This window comes from Mustela putorius, unplaced genomic scaffold, assembly GCF_011764305.1.
Source record: "Mustela putorius furo isolate JIRA1106 unplaced genomic scaffold, ASM1176430v1.1 tig00000151_pilon_pilon_pilon, whole genome shotgun sequence".
Lineage (NCBI taxonomy): Eukaryota > Metazoa > Chordata > Mammalia > Carnivora > Mustelidae > Mustela > Mustela putorius.
The window spans coordinates 4,778,914-4,802,058 of record NW_025421296.1 but is presented as its reverse complement, the minus strand read 5'-3'; the positions used below and the strand labels follow the sequence as shown (position 1 = coordinate 4,802,058).

Below are 23,145 nucleotides of genomic sequence, written 5' to 3'. Positions count from 1 at the left end.
TCAAATTTTTCATCATTAGCCACACAGTTTTGGATTTTGCAGTTTTTTTTTAAACTTAAGTGCTCAAGCAGTGTGCAAAATGCTCAGAATAATTATGGATCCGTTCCTGATAACAACTATTGTTGCAAAAACACTTAATAGTTTCATAAAATATTTTTGGACATGATTTCTTTCTAAACACTCAAAACAGCCCTGATATATTTTTCTTCATTTTAGAAATTAAGAAATTGACACTGAGAGGGTTAAATACTTGTTTAAGACATGCCTCCAGAAGAGGTGGTCTTCGCATATGAACCAAGATTGTGTTAGTAAAATTCTGGAGCTCTTATCACACATTTTGCTTGGTACATTTTAATATTTAATGATGGTGATAAAGAAGATGGTAATAATGATAATTGCTAATGCTTACTGAATGTTTACTATCTTTGGAGGACAGTGGCAAACACTGCACATAATCATCTCTCATTTAATCTTTTCAAGAACCCTAAGAGGCAGGTGCAACACGGAAGCACAGAGATGGAGGGAAATTAGCCCAAGGCTACAAAGCTCGTAAAGGTAACTGCCAGGATACACACTCAGAGGTCTTACCCCAGAGTCTGTTCTCTGAATCACTTCTATGTGGCCTCCTTGACCTTGGGAAGCCTTCCTAGACAGCCTCCATTTCAGAGACCTCACTGCTCAAGCTCTTGTTACACTATAGCAAACCAGCTTAAGAGGGTTTATTGTCATGTTACAAATTAATGTATGACCACCCAAATAACTTTAAGCAAGCTACTTAATATCTTCAAATGCCAGTTGTCTCTAGTGTGAAAGGGAGATATACCACAGTGAGCTTAAATTTAATAATATATGTAAATGACTTGGTACATATTGGCCGCATAATAGGCACTCAACTTATTTTATTTATGAATTAAGTGATATGATAGTTGATTGTTTAGAAGGTGCTCTGGGGCTTGGAGAAGGGGGCAATTGATTTTGACTGTAATATACTTACAGGATAAGTAACAGTTGGATCTTAATGAGAAAATGTTAACAGGTGAGGAAGGGTGTGCTATCATCTGAGTGTTTAGTCCCCCAAAATTCTTATGTTGAAATCGTAATGCCTAATGTGATTGTATTAGGAAGTGTGAGGCCTTTGGAGGTAATTAACTCATGAGGTCAGAGCTCTCACGAAAGAGATTAGTGTTGTTATAAAAGATAACCCCCTACTCCCAGAGATCCTGCACCCCTTCTGCTAATGAGGGTACAGCAAGACTGTGCCAGCTAGGGGCACCTGGGTGGCTCAGTCAGTCAAGCATCTGTTTAACTCAGGGTCCTGGGATAGAGTCCCACATCAGGCTTCCTGCTGGGCAGGAAGTCTCCTTCTCTCTCTGCCTCTGCCTGCCAATCCCTCTGCTTATGCTCTTTTTCTCTCCCTATCAAATAAATAAAAACAAAATCTTAAAAAAAAAAAAAGTGCCCACTATGTATCAGAAAGAGGGCCCTCACTAGAAAGTGACCAACCTAGGGCCTCGGTCTTGATTTCCCAGACTCCAGAACTGTGAGGAATATATTTCTGTTGCTTCTGAACTACTCAGTCTGTGCTATTTTGTGATAGCAGCCTGAAGGAACTCAGACAGGACTTCTAGGCAGAGAAGTCTTTTGGAAATAAAAAGATGATTCTGCAAGCTGCCCCTGCCTCGAAGGACAATGGGGATCACAACATTGAGCACTTTCATATGAAATTATGGGAACTTATGAGCCCCCCACATCTATTAATTCCACCAGTGCTGATGAGTAATTCAAACAACATCCCTTCTGCAGCTCTCATCAGTTTGTAATTCTATATTCACATGTGTGGACTGCTGCCAGTTACCCATGTCACTTCAGTAGTGGCAGAAACAGATGCCGCCAGGCACTGGCCCCTCGGGCCTTCTCTATCTTAAGCCCAAGGGATTTACTTGATCCTTTTCTTCTCTACAACTGTCGCACATACAGCCTGAGACCAATGAGCCACCATACCGGGAGGGGAGAGGTGAGCACTTTGGTTTGTTGCTGGCTGGCGAGGGAGCAGTTCCTTTATTTCCACAGGTACCCTGCTGGGCTGAAACCAGTGGTAACTCATTTCTCATTGGCCTGGGGAGAATTCTCGTGTCTAGTCCCATTGCACTATTGGGGATGGGGGAGGGGAGGGAGTTAAGAGTGCTGTTACTATTAAGGACTCTTGGAGAGGATCGGGACTTTTACAAGTCAGCAATTTCAGGATTCTTGCCCTCCTCCCCTCGATGATACCACTATTGAGTTACTGCTTTCTGCTCCTGCTCGCCATGCTCCCACCATCCAGATTCTTTCATGTCCATGTAAATGTTATTCACTCTTCAAGGCCCACTTCCTAATGTCTACTGATCTAAAACTTGAGCACATTAATTTTATTATTTTGGAAAAGGCAGAGGACTTTCCAAAAACTTTCCTAAAACTCGTTCAGGAAACTAGCCTAATCGTCTTAAGAACTATGGTTATGTCCAGCTCTAGCATTTGATCACCTACTATTATGATCTAAGTTTTGTCTTTGGCAAATGAACTATATACTACCTATCCTACCTCAGAGGACTGAGGTGATGCTCATATAAGAATGTAACTCACAAACTGTAAATCACTATCCAACTGAGGCATTAATGTGGCATATTTTCTCTTCATAAGTAGACAAGTTCTTTTGAGTGTAAGGATCATTTCTTTTTTGCAACTCCCCCAGTGATTCTTGATGTGCTATAATCACAGAAAGCATCCAGTATCTGTCAATTAATGAGAAACAGTATTATTTTTACTAAAGAAGAGGTCTTTTGGTCCGTTTTAGGAACTTTGTACACTCTATTATTAAATATAATTTAATTAACATATCCATTTACTGTTTTAAAAATTTAAAAATTTTAAAATTAAAATTCAAAATTTTTAAATTTTCAAAATTTTCTGATTTTTGAATGACATTTACAAACAAGTATTGTCTTTTTGCAGTCTTTTACAATCTAAATGTAATTTTACTGCTTATGCTAGACTTATTAGAAATATCAAAATTTTCTATTTGAAGTTTCTGATTTAAAAAAAAGCCCACTTATAAAACAAAACTGGAATTCTTCAACATTTTCGCATTAAAAATGAATACCTTTCCTTGTAAAATCTTTTATTTGATACATATGTGAAATTCAGGGAAGTACAAATCCTTTTTAATAACATGTACTCAGTCTTTGAGCTTATGGTGGATTTAGTATTGATGAAAATGTATTTTTACTATTTTTAAAATTTTTAATTTCAGTAGAGTTGACATACAATGTTACATTAGCGTCAGGTATACAACATAGTGACTTAACAAGTTTATACATTATGGGATGCTCACCGCAAGGACAGCTATCATCTGTTATCATGATACACTATTACAATAGCATTGACTATATTCCTTATGCTGTACCTTTTATTTGTGACTTATTCATTTCATAACTCGAAGCCTGGATCTCCCACTCCCCTTCACCCATTTTTTCCCATTCCTCTGTCCCTTCCCCTCTATAGGTCTGATTCTGCTTTTTGCTTATCCTTTTTTTTTCCCCCAGATTCCAAGTGAAGTCATATTTGTCTTTCTCAGTCTGACTTATTCTTATCAAAATATCTTCTAGATCCTTCCCATGTTGTTGCAAATGGCATGATTTCATCCTTTTTTATAGCCATGTAGTATTTCTGTGTGTGTATGTGTGTATGTGCATCACATCTTCCTTATTCATTCATCTACCAATGGACGCTTAGGTCAGTTTCATATCTTGGTTGCTGTAAATAATGCTGAAATAAATATGAGGGTGTGTATATCTTTTTGAATTAGTGTTTTTATTTTTGGGTGAGATAAATGCCCAGTAGTGGATCACACAGTACTTCTACTTTTAATTTTTGAGGACCCTCCATACTGTTTCTACAGTGAATGGATGCACCAATTTATATTCTTACCGACAGTGTATGAGGGCTCCTTTTTCTCCACATCTTTGCCAACTGTTATTTCTTCTCTTTTCGATTTTAGCCATTCTGACAGGAGTAAGGTGAGAGCTCATACTGGTTTTGATTTGCATTCCCTGATGAGTGATGTTGAGCATCTTTTCATGTGTCTGTTGGACATCTGTTTATTGCCTTTGGAAAAATGTGTATTCAGGTCCTCTGGCCATATTTTATTGGGTTGTTTGTTTTTTTTTGAGAAAAATGTGTAACTTAAAAAAAATCAAGCTAAATCTGATTTTCGAATGGGCTAGAAGGCTATATCTGACATTCTATGACTTAACCACCACTTTTAATCAATTATAAATGACAGATTTGTTTAATCTACACATTACTTTCTAATATATTTTACACAGAGAATCACAGTATTCATAAAGAATTTTGCTTAATAACTCAGTATCATAGTATGCACCTATAAAAGGAGAAAGGAACTCTTATTTATGGGGTCCCTGGGTGGCTCAGTGGGTTAAGCCTCTGCCTTCAGCTCAGGTCATGATCTTGGGGTCCTAGGGTGAGCCCTGCATTGGGCTCTCTGCTTCGCAGGGAACTTGTTTCCTCCTCTCTCCCTGTGCCTGCCTCTCTGCCTACTTGCGATCTCTCTCTGTCAAATAAATACATAAAATCTTTTTTTAAAAGAACTTATTTATTACTTACATTGTGTCAATTCCTATTCTTGTTACTTAATAGTTGATTCCTATTATTCCTGGATCCTGTATTTGCAAATGCCTACTCAGTTAAAATTTATTTGTAACCCTACAATCAATACTCTAGTGCTAAGTAAGGAAGTCAATCTGTGTAATTATGCATACACAGTTTACTACTAACTAGCTATCTCTCATGATCTATCATCCCTTTCTTCCTTCTTAGTAAGCTTTCTGACATGTGACCACCCAGAATGGTTTCCAAGTTTCCTTCAACCAGGTATTTTCATAGGACTGTATTCTAGTTAGTTGGAGATAGGTAGAAGTAGGTAATACAATTTCTCAAAATGTCCATGAAGGAAAGAGACATGCCTTTCTTCACCTTGCTTTCTGTTGGTAGGAATGTGATTACGACACTGAGTAGCCATCTTGGATCACAGGCGGAAGTGTTATCATGAGGATGGTGGAACAACTGGGTAGGAGGCTGGATAGCTAACACTGTGACAATAGCCCAAGCCCTGGACTGACAACCTCCAGACTTCTTTCATATGAGAGAAAGACAGACCTCTAGCTTAAGTTTCTGTTATTTTGAACTTGAAGTCACCTGCAGCTGAACCTACTTTAAACTGATAGAAAAAGTCACGTGCAAACACAGGGCTGTTGCTTAAGCAACAGAGCAGAAGTCTACTAGATAAGGCATCAACATGGGCGGTGGGTAAATGGGGTTGAAACCTACCCTACTCACTCTTTTCCAAGCTTACAGCCATGTTTTGTTTATCAAGAACCTGATATACCAGTGGCCCCATAGAAAAGTTAAAAAGTTTGTCTAGAATCAAAACTCTAGAGAAGCATTTTTCAAAATTTCATCTACGTACTCCTGGAGCCATTGGAAATGATTTTAGGTAGTCTCCATTGATGTACTTCAAAAAAATATTACTTAGGGATGCCTGGGTATCTCAGTGGGTTAAGCGACTGCCTTTGGCTCAGGTCATGATCTCAGGGTTCTGGGATAGAGCCCCACATTGGGCTCCTTGCTCAGCAGGGAGGCTGCTTCTCCCTCTTCCACTCCCCCTGCTGTGTGTGCTCTCTCTTTCTGTGTCAGATAAATAAAATCTTAAAAAATCGTATTTAAGCGGCGCCTGGGTGGTTCAGTAGCTTAAACCTCTGCCTTTGGCTCAGGTCATGATCTCAGGGTCCTGGGATTGAGTCCCGCATCTGGCTCTCTGCTCAGCAGGGTGCCTGCCCCCTCCCCCTCGCCTGCCTTTCTGCCTACTTGTGATCTCTGTCAAATAAATAAATAAAATCTTAAAAAAATCATATTTAATACCAAATTAAATGGGCTTGTATTTCATGATAGTTACCACTCCATTCTGCAAGTTCAGACCTCAGTGCTAAGAAGGGCAATGACCAAGGAAGGAGACTGCTGAGGGGCAGGAATGAAAGAGAACAAGCTCATCAAACATGTCATTAGGTGGTATTTTATGGTGGCTAGAGTACAAGTTCTGGAGCCAGACTGCCTGAGTTTAAATTCCGCTCTCTGTGACTAGCTGTATTTGGGCATGTTTCTTGACTTTACTGTGTGCCAGTTTTTTGTAACAGAACTAACACAAAAGGATGGTGTGAGGACTTAAAATAATTATTATAGTGCCTGACACATAATGTCCACTCAATAAACATAACAAACATAATAAAACACTCAATAAACACAAGATATTAGCACCATTCTGGTAATTATTTAGCAAAGAAACCCAAAACTAGCTATGCTTGGTTGTTTTTTTACCCCCTGCCAGGAATTGTACATATGACCTTACTTTACTTTAGTTATCAGGAAACTAAGGCTTAGAAAAATTCAGTAACTTTCCCAAGGTTATGCAACTAATTCTAGCCGAGCCAGAATTCAAACTCAGATTGGATTCCAAAGCTATGGTTTTTAACAAAGATAATTAAGGACAAGGCCTGCAAGATTTCGCAAGCTTCCTCTTGTATCCTCTTTCCCCAGTCATAGAATGTAGCAGCAAACTTTTTCACACTATAAGGAGTGGAGGATGGGTAGACCAGAGACTGAGAACAAGAACTGGAAGCGTGGGAGAAGTCTTGGGAAGTGGCAACAATGATCAGCCTGAGCAGAAAATCTGGCTGAGGCCCTGGCAAAATGAGAGAGCATGGGAAGTTGACCAGATCTGAAAAATGTCTCTTGGTGATTTATATGGAGCAGTGGACTCTCAAGATAAGTTTCATTTGTATTTCTCAGTGCTTCTAAAATGCTGTTGCATCGTGAAACACAAAATGAACCCTATAATTCAACAATTTTATACTTTCTCAACAATCACTTATCCGATGGCTTTGATAAAGAAAGGATTTAGTCATCCAAATTATTTCTTTTTTAGAGTCCACGTCATACCTGTTAGGCAAGGAATCCGCCTTCATTGCAAAGATGTTATTTCAACAAAACTCTCAAACTGTTGCAAATCAGCTGCTTTGGTTTTGCCAGTTTGCAAAAAAAGTAGCTGAAAAGTAACTGAACCAGTTTCTTTTGAAACTAACTTTTATGACTGAAAAACTTCCTGCAACCATCAGTATCTTTCCCGAGATTACTTTGTAACATTAGGAGACGGGAACACAAGTGCAGGAATTGGGTGGTAAATTCGACTCCAGAGGTTATGGATTAATGAGTTATTCCGGGCACGTGTCTGGGGTTTGGTGAGAACGAACACTTGCTGGCGAACCTCCTCTCTGCTCTGATGCCCAGAGCTCTAACCCAGCCACTTTGGCTGCACGTGCTGGCTCGTGCGGAAGGCCCAGCATCTCCGTCCCGAGGGCGGTTGACTCACCCAGCCGCCCACGTGGCTTTGGGTGGCCTCAGGAGGCTCTGGCGGAGGCCGGGCCACTGTTGCTCGCTCACCCGGGGCGGGTGGGCTGGGGCTGCGACGCTGCAACCCACCAAGGTGCTCTCTGCCAGCAGGAGGGCACCGCTGGCACTGCGTCTTCAGCCCCGCTCTAGACCCAGGCAGCCGCCGCCTCCCGCCCAGGCCTACTTCCTGCCCAAAGCGCGAGGGCATCCCGCTCGGGCGGGTTTCCCGCTGCCTCCGCGCGCCGCGCGTCCTGTAGCCCGCGAGCCGCACGGAAGGAAGCCACTGAAGCGTCCCTGGAAGGTGGCGCTCGCAGCCGCACAGGCGCACTCCCTCCCCGGCGCATGCGTCCAGGGGCCGCCTCGCGGTCCCCGTCTCCGGTGACGTGGCGATGCGCAGGCGGAGCCAAGGTCGGTAGCTGGCGGGCGCGCGGGTGGGGGAGGAAGAGCGAGGTGAGGAGGGACGTCAGAGTGGAGAGCGGAAGGTCAGGGAGGCTCGGAGCGGAAGTGAGACTAGGGAGTCTGTCCGCCATTGTGGACCCGAGGAGCGAAGAGCGAGAGGGGGAAGAGGCGCCTGCACGCCGAAAAGAAGGGCCCCTTCCACGGACCCCCGAGCGCGAGGCCCTCTTTCTGGCTTCAGAGCGAGCGGCGGCAGCGGCGGCGCCTGGATCAGTCACTCGGCGGAGGGCGGCAGCCAACTGCTGTGAGTGCACGGGGAGAGGCCCAAGCGGCGGCGGCGGCGGCGGCGGCAGCGGCAGCAGCTCTCGGGTTGCGGTGAAGAATGTCAGCCACTAGCGTGGATCAGGTGAGGGAGCAGAGGCCTCAGGCTCGGTGAAGGCCCGAGCCCTGGAGCTCCACCCTCGCGTGGGGCTTCGGCTCCTCCCCGTCGCCGCCGCTGCCGGCCCCATAACGGTGCCTTGGGCGCAAGTTGCTGCGGTCCTGCCGCCCGGGTCGGGGCGTGCGCCCTGCCCCGGAGCCTGCGGCCGAGACGGGAGGCCGCGGAGCTGCGGTGGGTGGGGGAACGACCGCTCCTAGGGGCCTTAGGGCACATCTGAGGGCGGCAGACGTGGGGCTGAGACCAGGCGAGCTCTGGGAGACGGTTTTCGAGTGGCGGGTAGGAGGTTTGAAGACTGGGGGTGGTTGGGAAATTGGAGGCTATGGAGGATGTGGTGGGTTTTACTCCTACGCGGATTGTTGAAAATAACTTGTCTTTGATAATGTCTTTGATTAACACACTTTCTCCCCCCCCCCCTTTTTTTTTCCCTTTTCATTACCACACCTTTCGTCTTGCTGCGCAGAGACCTAAAGGGCAAGGAAATAAAGGTGAGTTTGAATATTTTTATCTTATTTCCTAATGTTCGTCTGATGTCACTTTTAAACTTTGCCAGGGCCTTTTTGTTTGATTTTGCTCCAGGTTTTTTGTTGTTGTTGTTTGTTTTGAAATGTATGTTTAGAGAAATATTCATCACGGCCAAAGCAGTCAAATGCTATCCAAAACTTCGGTAGTTCTTGCTTTGAAGCCACTTTTATAGAAAGCACAGTGGTCCAAAAAACAGTTTTCTTAGTTGTATTTCAGTTAAGGAGGTATTACGAATGTGGGGACATTTCTTTAATTTTGCAATTTATCTGTATTATGTAACTACTACCACAAAAATTTCTCCAATTGCGTACATATTAAGTGGATATTATGTTAGAAAATGCAACTCAAGTTGTATTTCATGTCACACTAGTGAAAAACTGTACTGTTAACCACTGGTTCTAGTGAAGACAGTTATAATGAGGCAGTAATATGAGAGAGATCAAAACTGAACAGGCATGTCATCTTGCTGTGTAGCCCTGATTGCAAGGTGTGACTCAATCTGGTATTTTAGAAAGGGCTGGAAGAGAAAAAAATCTGTAAGGTTTCTGCTCTGGCTGTATGATTTACTCTTCAGTTTAAAAAACAAACAAACAAAAAAACATAAACCATTGAAAGTGAAGCATTTTTAAAAAATAAGTGTATTTTGGGTCTATTAGTATGGAACAATACAGTCAACTGACTGAAACATGACATTAATCATGTGACATTAGTAAGTATAGAACAATAACTGCTTTCTTGGGATAGTGCCAGTTAACATTACAGTGAATTATATATTTATAACATTTTGTAATAGGGCTTGAAATTAGACCAAATTGAATTATGCTTCCTGTTTTTTTTTATTTCAGTTAGTAAAGTATAACCTAGAAAATAAGATGTGCAATAGCTTTTTAGATGTAAGTCCAAGGTTTTTATTGGTGCTCTTTATATTCTTAGGGTTTTTATTTGCCTTTGCAAATTTGAAAAGAGTAGGTTCTGACAACTCAACTCAGTTAATTTTCTTTGAGTTGTAGTACAGTTTGAGAATTTGCACATTCCAGATAAATGGCACTGTATCAATGTAGCATAAATTTACTGCTTTATTTTGATTAAAGATGTATTTTGGAGGAGTATACAGAGTTAAAAGTTTAATTTTAGAATTATTTTCTGTTGTAAGCATATGCCTCAGAATTTGATATTGTTTGTTTTAAATGTTACAATATTTATTTGTAAATTTGAAAAGAATGATCCATTAATTTTTTTTTTTTGCTAGTCTGCTCATGAGGAAGTGTATAGACCTGGAGATATATGAAATCTGTGGTCATTATTGCCTAGCATAAATTATTTTATCCTAGATCTGTGGGGAGGTGGCACTTTGCAAGGCTATTTGAAATACTAAGTGTTTTGTGTTACCTGCTTTAAGGTAAGTATGCAAGTTCAATGAAGTACTTACTTGTTTGACAAAATAAAGTAAAGCATCTAGAGCATTGTAAGCCATTACTCAATTACTGTAAGTTTGATTGCAATATAGTCATTTCACTTAGGTATGTCCTACTGATATCTCTGGTATAAATTATCTATGACAATAATTGCATATTGACATTTACAAATAAGTATTTTTTGGTTGTTAAAATAATTTTGATCCATCAGTATAATCTCTTTTAGGTGTATCTATACACACACAAAGTATTTATTTGGATAGCTCTCTTTTCCAAAAAATTTTCTTTCTTTCACCCTTATTGTTCCATTCATAGTTTATCCAGGGGTAGAATGTTGGCCTGGGATTCCTAGGAGACCTGTGTTCTAATACTTCTGTGGCTACTGACTTGCCCAGTGAGCTTGAACACATTGCACCTTTTGGTCAGAATTTCCTCTCTATCTCCAAAATAAAAGTGATAATTCTAGCTGTAAATCGTATTGTATATTATGAGGAATTACAATTACAGTAGTCCATTGCTCTAGTTGCCGTTTTATTTGGTGGATTTATTTTCACCTTCCTCACCTCATGTATTTTTAAGATGCAGGGAGACTGTTGCCTAAGACATGGCAGAAGGGAAAAACTCTACCGGCCTGAGTATTGGTAATCATTTAAGATGCTTTAAAATGGTAGATGCTGCAAGTGCACAAATACACATATACATCACTTGTATTTTTATGCCCCTGCAGGGAGAATTACAAGGCGAAGGCAGCACCTCCAGTGAACTGATACAAGTAGCTATGTGTGTGTTTGAGAAAAACTACTGTGCCTTAGCTGACTTGGTTTTCAAGCTAGTAAAATTGTTTTACAGTTACTCTGTTTACTTTTGTGAAGCAGAAAGCAAAGTTATATTTTTTGAACTACAGCATGAGTATTCTAAGAATATGAGTATTAAACTTGAATTCAACTTCTCAAACATGAAAAATACATGTTGCTGAGGAGTTGTCAGAGTTCTGAAACTGTAATCCTTTTCAGATGACTTAATTTTAGAAATGCTGTTTTTCTTCTCTGAATTATCTTCATTTGACACTGTGAGCCCGACACCTGTCTTAGTTTCTTTGATTTTTCTAAGATTTTTTCTGTATATCCTTAAGGATTTAAGTTCACTAACAGAGCTAAAATTTGAAAGGAATTCTATATCTCTTTGTAAGGCAAAAATGCTATCATAGTATAAGTAATAATTCTAGGCCTACTTTTTGTAAGTTTGAGTTCTTTTTAGTTAATACATTTTCCTTAATTAGAACTCTATTATCCTTGGCTAGGGTAGTACTGAAGGATAGTAGAAATTTAAGGATAACTCACTATTAGTCTGTAATTTATTTATTTATTTATATTGGTTCATAATTTGAAACTGATTTTATATCACTTATATTTATTAATAACCAGAATTTTTGTTGCCAGAATATAAGGGTACCTCTCCTTTCCCTGCAGGCACCATAGATAAAAGTGTCAGATCCTGTACTCCTAGCAGCCTTACTGCCAGCTTCCTCCTGGTGCCTTAAGTGTATAAATAGACAAATACATGGAAAGGAGTTTATCTTTTCCCTCCTCTCTTCCCCTATCCCTTCCCAACAGAGAGACAGAATTATTTGGTAAAACTGCAGTTTAAAAGAACTAGGTTGAATTTGGCTGTATTTAGTGTTTCAGAAAAGTGGTGGAAAATGTAGTGTTTGGGCAGTATTCTTTTGTATCCTCTCCCCACAGTCCCTCAGGAAATAATTGCAAAGCACTTTATTGTCATTTTAGGCTTCATTTTATTATTAATCCTCAAAACATTCCTATAAGGAGATAGAGGGTATATGGTATTGTCGCTGTTTTTGTAGGTGGGAAAACATGATGCACAGATCTGTTGACTTTCCTAACTTGATGTAGTCAGGACCAGAGCAAAGAATCACCTGGCTCCTAAGGCCCATGTTCTATCTTGATTTGACTCTGCTTCATAGAGCAGAGGAAACAGGCGAAGAATCATGTAAGTCATCTGTTCTTTTTTCCCTGAAGAACTTGTACAGACTATGGAACTGGCTTGGATATCTTTGCTATTTAATGGCTTTCAGTCTCCAAGACATTAGATTGTCATTAAGTAATGTTCAAAAACTGCAGTCTTTAAAGACAGTTGAATTTCTTAAGGAAAGGTATGCTTCTGAAACTCAAGGGCTAGCTTCTTATTCAGATTCTAATTTAATGCAAATTGCTTGTCAGTATTCATGAAATACTTTTAATTAAATATTTTTTCCTTAGATTGACATACTCCTTGAATAATCTTTTATAACTTTTAGACATATTTATGCCTCATTTATGCACAGACTGTAGACTGTATATTTACTTAGTGCATGAGAATATTTTGTTCTTAGTCTCAGCATCTTAGAAAGAATAGAACAGAGGAAATGAGTAAGAATAGCACCATAATATAGAGTTAGGTAGATTTTAAGTGAGTACTTGTTTAATATATTTATTAGCAGCATGGGCTAAATTTCTGAGAATTAATGAATGCAAGAAATAGTTGTAATTTTGAAATGAGTAACTATTTCAGATAACAACATGTATTAGTGTCATAGTCCAATGGTGTAGTGAGGAATCCCCACCCCCCCCCAGCCCCGCATGGTAATAGACCATGCATAACCGCCTTTGATAAAGGGGTTAGAATCTCTTGGACTGAAATGATTAGTCCACCAGAAATAACCTAAGGTACCCCCCTTCTTTATTTTTGTTTCTAGTGGCTGTTAACGTATTTAAATTCTAGGGAGCACATTTAGCTTAACCCTGGTTCTTGCAGTCCTTACCAAATACAGTTAAACCACCTCAGAGGAGCCAAGATCAAGGTGACCTTCATGTTGCTCTTGTGATTTGAGGGCAATGTAGTATCATGAGAGGTCTACTTTGAAGGCTTCACAGAGTGGTATTTCTTTGACTGATCATTGCTACTCAGTGGGTGGCAAAGAATGAAGGGATTTTTATCTGTCTCTGCTCCCATGCCACTGTCAGCTTGTAATACTACATTTTTGGTGATCAAAACTCTTGGAAGATTAGGGAAAATAAAAATGTAATGATACTGTAGAGGAACACACAACTTAAATCCATTGCCCCCAGCCTTAATTTTTAATAACTTTGTAACACTGTATTTTTAAGCAGTGAATTTTCAGATTCTGAAAGGTTTTGTTGTTGTTGTTTTTAAGGGATTAGTCAATATCCATAAGGAACTTTTAGCTTTTTTCATCTCACATGTGTTTCAAAAGTAGAATCGTGTATTTAGACAGTGTCAGCATATCAGGTTCTAGCCTTGGAAAACTTTGGTTTATGTGGTCCTAAAGTAATTTTTAGTCCTTTTTGGATCTTGTAATATTTTATGTAATAAAATAGTCAAGATTATTGAATACTGTCTTTGAATCGACAGATGAACTGAGGTGGGTACTGTTAATAATCTCCTTGAACAGAGAAGTAGAGTAGAGAGGCTAAGTCACTAACTAGAGATACCCCGCTTCTCAGTGTTAGACTTGGGATTCAAACACAAGACTTTATTTCTAGCCTGTACTCAAAAGCACTCAAATACCATTCAGAGAGTAACAACTTTATAAAGCATTTTTGGAAATGATCTCTGAACAAACACAGCATTATAAATTATTCTCTGGTTTTCTTATGTGTTGGAAGAATAATCATGGTTATCTTTAGTGTCTTTGTACTTTCAAGAAAGCTTTCATAATTTTTTGGTTTAGAACTAAAGGCCTTTTTATTTAGATTATTTATGATTTATTCATTGTGATAACTGCTTCGATAAATTTTAGCCACTTTTTTAAATTTGAAAACATTTAAGACATTTACTCTAACTTAAGTTACCAAGGAAAGTTATTTCATCCTTTATTTACCTTTCTTGTACTAAATTATATAGAGATTTAACAGAGGTAGAGAACATTGTTCAGCAATCAGTTATCCACAACACTATTTCAGGTGGTTATTTTAGATTCAAATATAGTATCAGGGAACCCTTCCAAGAATTTAACTGCTTGCTACAATGTTGAAATTGAGATTATTTGCATTATGTTTTTGGTAATGGGAAGTATGTATATAGTTTATATTTATGTAATCTTGGGTATATACAAGATTTGTAAGTTTTTGTTTGCACATAAATATTTGTACCTAAATTGAGCTAAAATTTTTAAGAGGATTTTTTTTTTTTTTAAACAAAAGGAACAACTCAGGATAACTTTTTCTGAGTTGGTCAAAATATACTGAAAATGTTAGGTTATTCTGTCAGTTTCATAAAGATAATTACCACACATCTAATATAAACATATTTTTTAGTTTCAGTACAAAACGGTTCGATTCATCAAAAAGATGCTGTAAATGATGATGATTTTGAGCCATACTTAAGTAGCCAGACAAATCAGGTAAGTCTGACAGTCCCATATTTAGGGAATTAAATTTACCTTAGTATTAATGGATTTTTCAGATAGATACTTTAATTGAATGAGGCTAACCATAACATGTATTAATCTAGTGTGCCTGCATAATGAATAACAGTTGCAGGTTTGTGGTACAGGAGAATTCTTTAGAAATTCTAGGTGGCTGAAATTAGATTGTGAAATTAAAGATTTGAAGATGGACATTATTTGTGTATGGTATGGTTGGACTTCTTTTTTTGAACTTTGAAAGAATTTAACCTTTTAGTTTAATGTTGCTGCCATATCTTCATAGCTAAAGCAAATTATCAGGTTTAATTAGCTATGCATTTATGGGAAAGAACTAGTTATAACTTGAATTTTGGTTAAATGTAGTGTTTTCTCTTTTATAAGTATTCCAATTTGAATTTCATTGATAATTAAAGTTAATACAACATAGGGAATAGAAGATTTATAAACACATTTGCCTTCTGTATTGTAGGCTTGGAAAATTTCACCAAATCAAACTGGTACTTTTGAGGTTCTTTTGTGTTTGGATTTTTAACAGATAATTGTGTGAGTTTGTGTACAGGTATAATTTAGATTTAAGAATTGAAAAACGAAAGAGAATTCTTTGATCTCTTTGGTCTCTATATGCCATTTCTGCATTCGTTTGTTAATATAAATTTAAAAAATAAACTTTCATCATTAACCAGTTTCTTGGAAAAGAATATTCTATAATAAATAAAACTGCTTTTTTTTTTTTGCTTAAAAAAAAAGGTATATGAAAAATGTACCATGAAATCTTACCTTCTAGATATTTTTTAAACTGAAAGAACAAGAAACCAGATATCATTGCAGGCCTTTAGAGTTGTAGGGAAAGTTTGAAAAGTAGTTCCCAATTTGTGGTATGTAGGATTGTTTTTAGGAGTGTAGAGAGCCATGATTATGTTCAAACTGATCTACCCCTTGGTCATTTCTCCTTAACCACCCCCTTCTATCTGTTGATCTACATTCCTAGCTTGTGTTGGGAGGGAATAAATAAATGAGAAAGAATAAAAATGGGTGATAAAATCTATCAATGTTTGGCTGCTCATAAAAGAATGAAAAAATTCATTTCATACTTACATAATCTGACTTTATGATCTTTCCACTTAAAGGTTGTGAAATAACGTATAACTAGAAAATAGGAAGATCATTGTTTTGAATTGCAGTGCAAGTTTTAAAAGAAATGTTCAGTATTCTATTACTTGGGCCCACACAGTAATCTCAGTTAACATCTCTTATGGCAGTGTTTCTTTTTGTTTAGAAATTCTGATATTATGAAGTGTGTAGTAGATACTGTCTCAAAAAGGTCTTCATGATCAGATAAGTTTGGGAAATTGTTTTAAATATTAAGTAATAGAATTTTTTTGCTACTTGATTTCATACGTTATGTGTTATAATGTAAGATGATTTTCTAAGACAAGGATATAGTTGTGAAGATCCTCTTGACTTATTTGTTCAACCCCTGTCTTCAGGGAATTTTCATGGAATATAAATGTTTGAGAATTGTAACCAGTAAGAATCCTTTTGTTTTACTTGGTAACAAATATTATATAATACATTTGTCAGAGGGGCTTAGAAGATTTTTTTTTTGTTGTTGTTGTTTGGCATTCTACAGAGGTGGTTCAGGCCTGCCTAGGGAAAACTAGGGGAGGGTACTCTTGATCCCTCTTCTGCAGGAATCAGAGCTGTCCTCTGCTTTATCTGTTTTATATATTGGAATTCTGCATAAGATTGCACTTGTAAATAAAACTTTGAAAGTGTCAGAAAACTATTATTTTTTTAACTGTGGAAGAGATTTATTTAGTGAACCCAGTTTTTAAATTATCACACTAAAGTTTCCTTATGTTGGGACAAAAAAAATCTGTAAAAGATTTGTTTTAATGTGATGTTTAAAAAGAAAATCTTAATACTTTCTATTAATTGTTTTTTTCTGGTATTTGTATATTCATGTGCTATTTAAAGAGAAGTTTTAAAATTTGATACCACTAAGGCTGTTCTGTCCTCCCTCTCCTTGTCAGTACTAAGGAATAGGTTTTTAGCAATTAGCTTTCTATAATACTAAAAATAATATCTGTAACCAGGACACATACTTACCTTTGAAAGAGTCCTCATGCTATAGCTTGTTGGAAACTGGGTTTATTGGAGAGAAAAATGGAAAATTACTTGAAATCTTAGAGATGATTTGTATGAGAATTTAAGTTACCGTAATAACACCTAGGTAAAGGAGAAAATTTTAAAAAATTGACCCTTTAAAGCAGGTCAGTGAAAATTAAAAATTATTGGTGAAATATCTCAAGTAATTACTTACATATTAAAATTACACAAGCATTTATAGTTCCTTGTTCTGATCTAGCTGAAATGTTTAATTAAAAAATTTTCAACTAAATGTATAATATGTCTTTAAAATTAAACTCCATCTGATTTTCATATTATGAATAAGAAAAATGAATCTTTTGTCTGGAAAAGTGTTTCAGTTTTTAGCTAATGATTCAAATTGTTTTGTATTCTTAGATCTAATTCAGATCAAATCCAGGGATACTTTAAAACAGGTTGTTGGCCTTTTGTGGTAGTGTATTCTAGTGCTCAGTTTCTTAAAGCAGATAACTTTTGTAATCACTTGAAAAGTAAATGTTTATCCTTCGGGTCTTAAATTTAGTTCTCTAAAGTTCCTCAGAATAATCAGATAATTAAGTTGATTGGAAAGTTCAGGTTTAAATAGTACTGTTAAAGATCCCATGTAATTTGTGCATATAAATTTGAACAACAACTTGGAAAAATTAAGTTTGAGTTTGTTGTCTATATGGGGAAATAATTCCTAGTCATGTTTGTCAGAGAAGTGGAATAGAGAACAAAGAAAGGAAGAATATTTTGATTTTTGTTATTTATTGTCCCGGCCATCACTGCCCTTAGTTAAGGGTTTCATTTTTTTCGGCCTATTGGAGTGATTTTCTAAGTAGTAATTCTGTTCTGTCACTCAGCAATCTTCTTAAAATCCAAGTCTGTGCCACCGTCATGTTAAAGAGTTACCACAACTTCACAAGAGTGGATACATTTGTTATATGAGGGTCCTTAAAATTGCTCCATTTCCCTCCCTGCCTTGTCTTTGGTCAGCTTTCTCCAGTTTGTAAGGGAATAGGACTCACTATTTTCTAGGAATATAAATATTTTCCAAATATTTTTCTTTCATGATCTCACTTTTTGTATTTGTATTTATGATCTGTATACACACAGACTCCTGTATCTATCCCTTGATGAAGACTCTTTAGATTCCTCCCGTTATCTGCTTACCTGCTTTTTGTTCTAGAATGCTTGTTTTGCTTTGTTTGTATTTCCATTACAGTACCTATCAAATTGTAGGGGATATGTGTCTTCCCCACTAGACCTGGGAAGTGTTCCAGGTCAGAGTCCATGTTCTTCATCTTTTTGTCTCCAGTGACTGGCACTGTATCTGGCACATAGTAGGCATTTATTAAGCATTGAATAATGAATTGGGATATCTGCTAGAATTAGGGAACAAAGAATTACAGTTGATGAAATATTTAGGTTAACTGGGTACCATGTATAATACATTTTTTGGTGACATCCTTGTGATTAGATATGTGTTGAGTATACTTTGTGAAAAGTACAATAATTTTTTTCTTAAGTTTTAGAAGAAAATACACATAAGCATTAAAAATACTCTAAACCTCACTTTAATTCAGAAGTGAGTTCTGGAGTTTGAAGTTTTCATGTCCTTAATGGAGAACAGTTTTTGTTTTTCTCTGTACAAAAGTGCTTTTATTGGTGAATTATGCCTTTTCCTTTATAATTGAACTTCTGGGATATTTATAGTGTCTCCTTTCTTGGAAAGAAAGTAAAAATGGATCTTAACTTTCTTTGTGAAAGACTAACTATGGTTGAGTTGTATTAGAATGTCTCAAGTCAGAGCAGTAATCCTGAACTTCTTGTTCAAGTTTTGAGATATTAGAGCAACAATCTATATCATAAGGCTAAGAAATAATTATGTGATATTAAAATTTTGAGGAAGATCTTTTTTTGTTTGTTTGTTTTGTATTTCAGTTTTCAAATTAAAAAAAAAAAAGGATGCCTGGGTGTTTCAGTCAATTAAACATCTGCCTACCGCACAGGTCACGATCCTAAGGTTCTGGGATTGAGTTCCACATAGGGATTCCTGCTCAGCGGGGAGTCTGCTTCTCCCTCAGTCTGCCACCCTCCCTGCTTGTGCACGTACACCCTCACTCGCTCTCTCTCTCTATCTCTCTGACAAATAAAAACAAAACAAAACAAAACAAAACAAAAAAACCCTAAAGGTAAAAGGCCTTACTCCTACACTTCCATGTAGCACTTTGTAGTTAGCACAGTAGATTTTTAAAAGTCTTTACAGTTGGTAAGACCAGCAGGTATTATCCCTATTTTAACCAACAGATTCAGGGTTAGAGAAATTACATGATCTGATTAGATCACTGACATAGAAAGTAAAAGATTAAAGAACTGAGTCCATATCCTGGACTACTACATCACACTGAGAGTTTATACTCTTTAAGATCTGGAGTAAGTCTGAAATTATATCATGTGTTTGGTTATTAATTTACATTTTAAAGGGGCAAGTTAAGTTGTATTAAATATAACGATTGTTGATTGAATATTTAATGGCAGTGTATCTTTATTTTCTTTTACTTGGCTGCTTTCATATAGCTGATAAGTACCTGGGATGGAATTGAAGTTTAGGTACCTCATGGCTTCACTTCAACCTTGTGTTAAATGCCCTACCCAGATTGTGTTTCTAAGTTTGCACTGTAGGTAAAGGGTTTGTGGATCTGTTGTTACGAGTATGTTTCATTATATTCAGTGATTTTTGAAATCAATTCATAGACTTATATAAATTGATGTTATTTTTTCCCTTCCAAATAGTTCTTTGACTGTGAGGGAAACATCAAACATTTCACATCATTTGGTTTAAAGTTTGCATATCTTTAAGAATATAGTAAAATTTCACTATAGTTGACCAGTTTCCAAGTTAAGAGTAGACTATTAAAGCAGTTATTTGAACATAAACTGTTACATTGATTATGTCTCATTATCACTGGGTTTGAAGTAAAAGTGAAAGTAAGTTTTCAGTTGTTATTTTCCATCATCAGTAAGTGGAACTTTTGTTCCTCTTCACTACCAAGGTAGATTCCTCCGATTGATATTCCACATAGCTAGCAGAAATTAACAGAACATATTTTTAAATATTTCCAGTTACAGTTGAAGCTCTACTAACTCATAATGTGTTGACCATATTTTACTTTGAAACTGGAAATTTCCTGTAGCTTTGTTCTTACTGGAACCCAAAATGAAGCCTTGCCTTTAGAAACTGGTTAAGTACTTTGATGGAGCTAAGAAAAAAAACATCTCATTCAGCTGAAACTACTGAAAAAACTGGAAAAGTAAATGGTTAGTGTTGTTTGATAAACTGCAGAAAGCTAGCCACTTACCCAGGATACTCCAGAAATAACGGTGGTCGCAGTAACACTGGACAGCTCTGTAGTAAGACAGGGAGAGCAGTGTACATCTGCTTATTATAGCCAGAGCTATCTGTTTGATAGTAGTTGTGACTAATGGAACACATTTTAAGTAACTTAAACTTAAATTATTTTGGTAAGAATCAATAATTTACACATGAAGTAGTAAAAATTATGATTTAAAAAAATACATGATAAGATATCTAATAAAAGTCATCATACCCAAGAGTTTGGGCCTGGTCCAGCCCTATAGGTCACAGAGTTGGCAGAATTTGTTTTCCCATTCCCCAGAGAATATGGGCTTTCTTCTTTTAGGAATTAGTACAGATTAGATAATCAGTTAAAACAGGGTGGATAAACTGTAGTCCAGTTTGTGCCCTGTTTTCTTTAAAAAAAAAAAACCCTAAGCTCGAAGTTTTTTAAAGGGTTGTTTAAAAAAGAAAAAAGAAAAAAAAAGACTGAGTGACAGCAACTAGATATTATTTGTCTTGCAAAGATTGAAATATTTACTCTTTGACTTTTAGTTTGCTAGTGTATGAATTATTATGGAGGTAGATAAATTAGGAACTTGGAAGGTAACTGCAAAATTCAACATTTGTGATGGTGAAATAACAATATTCGGTGTAAGTTAGGAGTGTAATTTTTGCAAAAACTTGATTATGAGGCATGAACTTTAAAAACTTTCTACCTCTGGGTGCCTGGGTGGCTCATTTGGGTCTCATGTCAGACTCCCAGCTTAGTGGGGAGTCTGCTTCTCCTCCTCATTTTCCTTCTGCCTCTCTTGCTTGTGCTCTGTCTGTCTGTCTCTCTCTCAGATAAATAAATAAATAAATAAAAATAAAGCTGTCTGATTTTCCACTCTCACATCCAGGTAAGGACGTACTGAAGTCCAGATTTCAGTGCCAGCATTGTAAGTTGAAAGTTTGAAACCGATTACCTCCCTATTCAGCACAGCTCTCTTGCTCTTCCCCTGTTCACTTCCCTATGTTTTGTGTCTCTAACTGTAGGTGTTCTTTTAGAATGAATGAATCGGTATTTTTCACAATGTAGGCATTCAGTAAGTATTTGTTTGATACAAATAATAAAGTAATATGAGGATCTTTTTAGCAACTTCAAGAAAAAGATAATTTAAAAAATATGTTAATAATGAGCACCTGGGTGGCTCAGTTGGTTAAGCATCTGCCTTCAGCTTGGGTTGTGATCTCAGTCAGGGTCCTGGGATCAAGTTCTGCATCAGCTTCTCTGCTCCGTGGGGAGTCTGCTTCTCCGAGCTCTCCCTCTGCCCCTTCTGCTGTGTGCTGTCTGGCGTGCGCTCTCTCAAATGAATAAAATCTTTAAAAAAATATGTCGATCTATTATATATGTTATCCTGGCTGACCTATTCATTTTTATTAAGTCTTAAGAGTTTTATATCACAGAGACCTTCTTGTCAGTCTGAAGCCCTATGAGTACTTTTATTTTCAGCAGATAATTTAGTGATCAGATTATACACGTGTGTGAGAGAGGGTGAGTGAGTGAGTGTGTGTGTATGTGTGTGTGTGTGTGTGAGAACTTCATGGGTAGTAAAGTTTAGTCATTACTAATTTCTTCAAGATTTTTTTCTTTGAAAACCATTGCTGGTGATTGTGAGCTTTCCTCAGGCTTCTCTTGTATTAAATATGGCAGTTAGTATTTCAGTGTTGGTCTGTGTGATGATGCTAGTACTATTGTGGTTCCAAAAATGTTCATCGATTTCCTTCATACTAATAATGTGAGCATTCTTTGAATATATTTTTAAATGTAGTTAGTAATTATGTAATACAGTTAAAGAATATATTCGGTCAAATTAGTAAACAGTAACACATTTATTTCCCATTTTGAATATCGTAAAATGTATTGAGTATATTTAAAAAGTCATTCTTTTCTTTAAATAATACTAAGTAATGGTTGTTTCTATTTTTAAGTCCAGGTGTTGCTGGAAATACCCAGGAAATCTATGTCAGAATTATTAATATAAATGTAACCTTTATTTGATTCTCATAAGTTATTTTTATATCAATTATATCAGAATTATTTCAAAGGACAAAATATTAACTTTCTCATAGACAGTGGACAGTTTCAACAGTTGTGAGGTGTGTCGAAGTAACAGTAGTGATAATATCTCAATGTTCAAGGATAGGCCTTTAAAAGGAATTTCAGACGAGTTCCAGGTAGTATCTGTGATGTTACTGTTACATATTTATATTGATACACTTTCTTGGGTGGGAAAGTAGTGGCATCATAGTTCTAAGAGTAACAGGAAAAAGAAAAAGTTAAATACTTTTCTCCAGGGAACTTAGAATAAGAATGCCTATATAAATTAAATAAATAATCAGCCTTCAGAATGGTCCACCCTTATAGGGGGAGTACCAGTTGTCCTGACTGGATATTTTCTTAATTTTTAAATTTTGCTTAATTCTATACATTCTAAAGGTCTGTGCAATGTTTTAAAAATCACAACTAAACCAGAGTGAAAATCTATACTCAGACATGTTTTTGGTCCAAGAAGTTCATTTCAGAATACCCTTAAAATATCTTGTTTTTTACATTGGCTATTAACAAAGTTGGAGGTTTTTTTTTTCTTTAAGTAGAATTTGGTGCCTTCATTTTTGGCAAATTACTAAATGAATGATTAGTTTGTATTCAGGACAAACAATTTAATTGCAGTAATTTTGGGGAAATACAGGAACTTAACAGTTTCCAAATTAAAACTCTGAATAGGAAAGTGATTTTATTGGGTAAAATTTGGAAATTTGAGTACAAAGAAAAGAGGCACCTGTTAGCCCATCATTAAAAAACCATAGTAAGGATTTTGGTTGTTTTTTAAAATGAGCAAGACAAAACAAAACAAGCAAATTTAGATGATGCCATAGGTATAATCTTGAATCGTTA

At 36.9% G+C, this 23,145-nt stretch overlaps 1 protein-coding gene across 6 annotated transcripts in view; it reads left to right on the top strand.

The window, feature by feature from the left end:
- The first annotated feature begins 7,997 nt into the window (after window positions 1–7,997).
- The window catches only part of YTHDF3 (YTH N6-methyladenosine RNA binding protein 3), a 39,280-nt gene continuing 24,132 nt past the window's right edge, over window positions 7,998–23,145 (top strand). The window contains exons 1-4 of one of the 6 annotated variants that reach the window (XM_004772946.2): window positions 7,998–8,302; window positions 8,796–8,820; window positions 12,134–12,279; window positions 14,607–14,692. In XM_004772946.2, the coding sequence (XP_004773003.1) occupies window positions 12,222–12,279; window positions 14,607–14,692 (144 nt within the window). In that variant the 5' untranslated portion in view covers window positions 7,998–8,302; window positions 8,796–8,820; window positions 12,134–12,221. Of the gene's footprint in view, window positions 8,303–8,482; window positions 8,507–8,795; window positions 8,821–11,002; window positions 11,053–12,133; window positions 12,280–14,606; window positions 14,693–23,145 lie in introns of those variants that run through there. The other 5 variants (XM_004772947.2, XM_004772948.3, XM_013046092.2 and 2 more) reach the window with 5 other exon arrangements.